Here is a 7095-nt window from a genome sequence, read left to right as displayed (position 1 = left end):
TTGATTGAGAAAGTTATGAGTGATTTAATAAATAAAGAATACTTAGATTTAGCAATCTTAAGGTGAGATTGTGACTTATCAAAAGTAACTTATAATTAGAAATAAAAGTAATAAAATTTTGTACTAATGTTGTGATTAGTGAAATTCTTCTTAAATTAAAAGAGAATTGAAAGTAAATTAAAATTGGGTAAATCAGTATAAAAATAAATATTATGCTTATGTTGATATGTTTTCATTGCTTACATATTCATTTCCATTTACAGAAGCACAAGTATTTGAAAATTTTGTCTTGTGCAATATCTCTTACGAAAACATCTTTGTACTATAGTCTTATAAACTTGTTTTCCAAATCTATTTGCAAAATCATTTTCGAAAAAACATTTTTCCTTAATACAATATTCAACCTCCCTTCTATTATTTCATTAACTTTTTTAATTTATTTCCACAAAAATGTTATATTCATATTTTAACATTATTATACACAATCCCAAACTTGTAAATCTAATAATTTTTTAATATATTAAATATTTTATTTATTGGATAACTTTTGTTCTTTCAAATATATTCCAAAATATTACAAAAAATGCAAGTGTTATATGTATTAAGTTTTTTGTTTAAACTTAAAAAAGTATCTGTGAAAAATATTTTTTTAAAAAAACAGATCGATACTTATTAAAAAAAATCAAAAATTAATTTTTAAAACAAAACCAATTCATGATCAAACAGATGCACCGTAAAAGTAAAAAATTACTTATTTTATTGAATAAAAATAGTTTTTAAAAATCAAGCTTAAACAAACAGACCCCCCTCGCAATAAGAAAGTTGCTAAATTTATACTTATAATTGAAAAAGTAGAAATATCTCATTAAATGTTTAAAAAAAAATACATGACCTAATTAAATTTTTTAATAACGTAATTATGCTATGAGAAGACCCTTACAATATTACTGAACAGGAAGTCAACGCTGAGATTATTATACATCTTGGACAATAGTTTTCATTCAATTACCGTTATTCAATGAGTTTCTGAACATCATCAAATGAAGGAGGGTTGTCCAACAAGAACTTCAGGAAGATTTGAATCCACATCGTAGGAAATTAAATCTTTTAAAGGATGAAATTTAATCAACAAAATAAACCAGAGCGCCATAATAATAATTAAACCTTAAAATTACTAGCCAGTGATAAAATAAAAAATAAAAAATAAGCCAAGTTAATAGCTTCGAGTCTTCGACTACGACCAGGAATGAAATCCTCAAAACGGCGGCGTTTGAACGAAACGCATGATCGCATTCGCAGGTCACTTCGCTTCCGCCTTCTCCTCATCTCGTCGTTGCCTGAGAACACTGCGGTACCTTTTCTCGTTTTGTTAGGATAAGTTTCTTCACATTCGTTACTCGTTCTTTTTCGAATTTCAATCTTAAGCGATTAGTCGGTAAATTCTTGTTCTCAATTTCCACGCAAGTTTCCGTTCGATTTTACGCTTTCCCTACTCTTCTTACTTTCTTCTTTTCTATTACGCTTTTCTTTGTTCATTTGCTATTAATTTCTACATTTTTTGTTGTCTCTACATCTGCGTGCTTAATTGTGCTATTTCGATTGTCATGCCCTTGCTTATTGCATTTAATGTGTTGAATATTATTTCAAATAAAAACCCTTATCTGTGTGTTGTTTATCGTGCCTTATTATTATGCAGGCATTGGTACAATCTAGGAATCTAGAAAATGCTTTCAGGGGTGAAATTCATTTCCCGGGACCAGGTGAGTATAGCTATCGTAGTTGTATCTTAGTGTGTTTTACTGTTGTTATTCACATTTTTGTGTCTAATTACATGTGTGCTACTAGGTGCATGATGAGGACTTGGATTCTGTCTCGAAAGAAAGGAAAAAATCAGATAGGAGGAGGGAAAAGAATAAGAGGAAAAGGAGGAGCTCTAGGGACAGCTCTGATGATGATGATGATGGGCTTGAGAAGATAAAGAAAGGATCTAGAAAGAAGAAGTGGTATTCGTCGGATGAAGACTCTTTGATTTACACAACTGAAAGTGAGAGTGAGAAAGATGAAAAGAAGAGGAGGAGGAGAGCGAAAAAGAAAAGGGATGATGGTTCGTCACGTGATTCTGGCGAAAGGTCAAAAGGAAGATCACGATCCAGGAGTGGTAAAAAAGAATATACATCTGAGGATGAGGAAGACTCTTATTCTTCTGATGGTAGTGATAGTTTTTCGGGTCTTAAAGGTAAGCACCAAAAGTCAGATAGAAAAGATGGGAGTAAGAGGAACAAGATCGAAGGTGGCACGGTAAATTCTACAAGTGAGATGGAAATTGCAAGAAAAGAAATGGGATTGGATTGGATGCTTAGGTCTGAAAGTAAGAAGCCTGTAGTTACGGAATCAGAGGAAAAACTGTCAGAGGAGGTTCCTGTTGAGGAGGTATATCTCTGTTGAATTTCTTTCCCTCTTAGAGCTGTTAAAATATGTAGCTCTCCTGTTGGGTTCTGTATTTTTATTCTTTTTCTGTCCTCAAAGGAGGACACATTGTTTTGTGTTTACTAATTTTTGTTGCTTTTGTTTGAATATTCTCTTTATCAACTGCTATTTATTGGTGTCATTTTCTGTTATTTCTTACAAGAAATGAAAGGATAAATGAGAAGGGAAGGAGGATAAAATAACTAGGAATAAAACCAGAGAAGAAATCAAAGCAAAGAGAAACCCTAAACTAAAAAAATGTATAAGATAGTTACATGGTGAGCTAATGCCTTTTGAAGATAAAATGGTTTGATCCGTTGGCCTTCTTCTGCAGGAGAATTATTTTATATTCATGTATTTATTACAGTATTCATATATGGATTTTGTTTAAGATAAAAGTGATGAATTGGGAACAATGTTTCAATTTTCCTGTTGACATTCACATAGTTGAAGTGCCTGTCCATTTGTGTTCTGTCTTAAATGTTTTCATTTAGTTTGCAGCTTGTCTTCATATTTAAATCTCAGCCAATGTAAAGTGATAAAAAGACTAAATTGTTTGCTTTTTTTTTTTTTTTTTTTTTTTCCAGTCAAAGAAGGCAAATCCTAAGGAACTGAATCCATATTTGAAGGATAATGGAAGTGGATACCCGGAAGAAAGTGGAGCTAAAGTTGGTGCCGACCAACTTCTATCTTCTTCCCTTGTTGGGGATGGAGGAGCAAGTTGGAGACTTAAAGCCTTAAAGCGTGCACAAGAGCAAGCAGCTCGAGATGGACGAAGATTCAATGAGGTTTTTATGCTTGCTTTTCAGATATTCCTTGTTCCTATCTGTCATCCTGTAATAAATTTGCTGTTTACTATATGGATATGTTCAGGTTGTGGAAGAAAGGTGGAGTTCTCTTGGTGAGTTGACTGCAGCTGTTGCATCTCATGCAGCTGCCCCAGCTCGTGCTCATCTGCGTGCTATAAAAAATAGACAAAGAGGGATAACTGAAGAAAATTCACAAGATTCTGATAAGCATGGTCGAAGGGATTCTAAAAGGGTATCTTTGATAACAGATAAAGAACTGTTTCATGTTTCTTTCTTGTTCCTTCAACGGGTTTTATGTCTAATAATTTTTATGGTGTTAATCACATTTTTCTGGAATATATTCTGTTACACTTTACTGAAATTGGCTAATGAAACACTAGCAGGACTACTTAAAGGATGTTTCTGTTCGGCACCATGAAATGAAAGCACCTAAAGTTCGAGATTCTTTGTCTTGGGGAAAGCGAAAGAGCCAACAAGTGGTAGCTGAGGGTGCCGGGGTCATCTCTGCTGCAGTATCTAGCCTAAATAAGTTTGCCAATGATGGAAGCTTTATGCATGATTTTGGTAGCAAGATGAGTAATAATTCTGACGGCTCTGTTTTGGATAGTAGTGAATTAGAAAAGGTTTCGTTGGAAGCTAATAGACCTGAAGAAAGTAGTGCAGTAGTCAAGAATGAGATGAGTGAAAACCAGTTGGCAGCTAAGGTTATGCAACTTCGTTTGAAGGGAAAGCATGAAGAAGCTGACAAACTGATGGTAAGGCATAAAATAAGAGAATGTGGTGTCTTTTCTGGACTTTGTTTGCCCCTTATCAATTTTGCGATTTAAATTAGTGCATCGTGCTATGTTTTTTCTCATCCATTTCATGTGCCTAGTCTACTGGCTAGGAAATGAAACTGAAATTGATTCTGAAATGCTTTAGAGGTTGACTCTCAGTGTTGTTAGGTTGTAATGAAAAATGTAAAGTCAAAATCCCTTGATTATATGAAATAAATCTAGTAATTACAGCCTGAAAATCCTTCCTATTTACTAATTACACAGCTTGAATTTATCTGTTGTTTACAAAAACATATCCTTCTAGTTTCTTGATTATTGTGATTTCATTGTCTGGTTTTTGTTGTTGTTTTGGTGGGCAGCAAGAAGCAAAAGTTATGAACACAAAGCAAGGAAATCAAGACCATTCAATTAGATCAAGAACCGAGGGAAGTTCTAGCAGGTATTTTACTGTCTTGGAATTCTTTGTATTTGTTTTTTTGTTCTCCTTTTTCCTTTATGCACTTTGATTTATTCATTTCTGATGTGAAGACATTGTGCACAAGGTGAAATTTCTTAAATGTTTATTTTTTTTTAGCTCACATTTCTTTTTTCTTCTTTGTAAGTTGGTAAGCATGTTTGATGTGGTGTTATTATCATTGGTTTCTACAGCTTTATTTATTCTTGTAAAATTTCATTATTTCTTATGTTTATATCGGGTGCCATTTTGCTTTTTGTAGGTATGCTATGCAGAAAATATCTGCTGAGCAGAAGAAAGGAGAGGATGATGCTGATATGCATCTTGCTCGCAAGATCATGCATAACAAGCAGTTTAGGGCTTCTACTCAGGCTGATGATGAATATGACTTTGAGGATGGTCCAAGCAGAAAGAGTAGAAAGAAGCAAGGAGGTGATGATCACAAGAGTATCCAAAAGAAGACAAATCGATTCTTGACTCAGCAAGAGCGCTGCCTATTTTGTTTAGAAAATCCAAATCGGCCTATGCATCTTGTTGTTTCAATCGCAAATTTCACATATCTTATGTTGCCAAAGTGGCAGCCTGTGGTGCCTGGTCATTGCTGCATTTTACCAATTCAGGTGACTTAAATTTCTGCTACTGACAGTGTTTCTTTCAGAGTTGAAACTGGTTGAAAGCAGTGTGGGCTTGTTGTTTATTCAACACAATCCCTGCAATATGAGTGATTAAGTTCTTCAGTTGATGTTTTTTCTTATGGAAAAAAGATGCTGTTTGACAAGGGATTTGACAGCTGAAGATTTTCCCTCTATGACTAGAACCATTCCTGGATAAATGATGTTGGATCCTGGAGAATATTCAAATCGATCATAGTAATGAGAATTGAAGTGTATTTGATGCTGCTTTCTTGAAATTGGGATAATTTGGTAGATTAGTATTATTGCATGCATTGGAAGTAACATTAAATTGTATTAATGTGATGTGAATTGGAAGTGCTCAACAGATTTTTGAGCCAGTTGGTTTGTGCCATAAGCAACTTAGTTATTCCTTGTTTCTATGGAATTTTATATTGTAACTTTGTCTTTTCCTTTTATCTGACAGCATGAATCAGCTACAAGAACTGTGGACGATAATGTCTGGACAGAGATTCGAAACTTCAAGAAGTGCCTAATTATGATGTTTGCTAAGCAAGAGAAGGAGGTAGTGTTTCTTGAGACTGTGATGGGATTGGCACAGCAACGACGGCATTGTATGGTTGAGTGCATTCCTTTACCCCAAGATATTGCCAAAGAGGCTCCTTTGTACTTTAAAAAGGTGAGATGCCGAACATTATTTTCCTGTGTAGTACTGACTGCCTATTTCTCTCTTCAAAAGGGATGCTTTTCATTTATGCATCTGTGAAAGGAACATTAATCCATTAGGCCGCACATAATTGCATAATGGTGTTGTGTTCTTAAAGCCAACATGAAATTAATCTCTTCGTTTCTTTCTTGGTTTCTTGAGCAATTGATCTGAACTATTGTAGCAAGTGATGAAACCAGATTACTTTTTGAGCTAGTTTAAATGGTTTTATTTTTGGATGCAGTTCATTGCAGTTTATGGTTTTATTTGCACACCCTTACTATATATGGTCTTTTGATGAGTGCCAGATATGATTAAAAGCATTCTAGATATGGATAGGATAGGTTTGTTGAATGGTATTTCTTTTATCGCCCAATTTATCTAGTTTTCACTTGAGAATTGGTATTCCAGTGCTTTTGATCAAAGATCCATTGTATCTTGTGCTTTGTTGTTGATGGTTGTCTTCTTTCTATCCATAATTACTTCATTTAATATTTATGTTATTATTTTCTATGAATGTTATAAAATTTTAAACTCTTTAAATTGGGTCGTCACAGGCTATTGATGAAGCTGAAGATGAGTGGAGCCAGCACAATGCAAAGAAACTTATTGATACAAGTCAAAAGGGATTGCGCAATTCAATTCCTAAGCACTTTCCATATTTTCACGTTGAATTTGGTCTAAACAAGGGTTTTGTCCATGTTATTGATGATGAAAAGCAGTTTAACATCAGCCTTGGCTTGAATGTCATAAGAGGCATGCTACATTTGGCAGAGGAGGACATGTATAGGCGACGACGCTACGAGGCTGTGGAGGTACAAAAGCAAGCAGTTGAAAGCTTTTCCAAAGAGTGGAAACATTTTGACTGGACAAAACAGCTTCATGAAACTTCGTAACAAACATTTTACAGATAAGTTAATGTACATTAATATTGCTCATGTGCCACGGTACACTGTAACTTTACTGATAGAAATGAATTTTGTACTGAACACCCCCCTTTAGAAGAAAAAAGTGAAATAATGCTCATTCGTTGTTCATTTATACAATTTTGTCACGAGTAGAATTTGATTTTGGAAACCTTTTTTTAGGCATTTTTGGTTAAGTAGAAATGATTGAAATTTACAAATTATATCTTTTTTTATAGCTACAAGTTATATCTTATTTACACTATAAAATAGTTTTGTTTATTTAATCAAACAAAAATTAGGTTACGTTACTTTTAAAATATCATAGTTAAACCATTTTTTTTATA

At 33.8% G+C, this 7095-nt stretch overlaps 1 protein-coding gene across 4 annotated transcripts; it reads left to right on the top strand.

Moving 5' to 3' along the window:
- The first annotated feature begins 1008 nt into the window (after positions 1–1008).
- LOC100805594 (CWF19-like protein 2) lies at positions 1009–6884 on the top strand. 4 transcript variants are annotated; one of them, XM_006605902.3, is made up of 10 exons: positions 1009–1351; positions 1697–1760; positions 1846–2430; positions 3054–3254; positions 3340–3507; positions 3659–4030; positions 4411–4490; positions 4768–5125; positions 5604–5816; positions 6401–6884. In XM_006605902.3, the coding sequence occupies exons 2-10, from the start codon at positions 1725–1727 to the stop codon at positions 6737–6739; spliced, it is 2352 nt and encodes a 783-aa protein (XP_006605965.1). In that variant the 5' UTR covers positions 1009–1351; positions 1697–1724; the 3' UTR covers positions 6740–6884. The 4 variants fall into 4 exon arrangements, with proteins under 4 accessions (XP_006605965.1, XP_006605963.1, XP_006605964.1 ...); XM_006605900.3 differs by having other exon boundaries at positions 3656–4030; XM_006605901.3 differs by having other exon boundaries at positions 1081–1435; positions 3656–4030.
- Positions 6885–7095: the final 211 nt, after the last annotated feature.

The sequence above is a fragment of the Glycine max genome, chromosome 20, assembly GCF_000004515.6.
Source record: "Glycine max cultivar Williams 82 chromosome 20, Glycine_max_v4.0, whole genome shotgun sequence".
Taxonomy (NCBI): Eukaryota; Viridiplantae; Streptophyta; class Magnoliopsida; order Fabales; family Fabaceae; genus Glycine; species Glycine max.
This window is presented reverse-complemented; position numbering and strand designations above follow the sequence as displayed.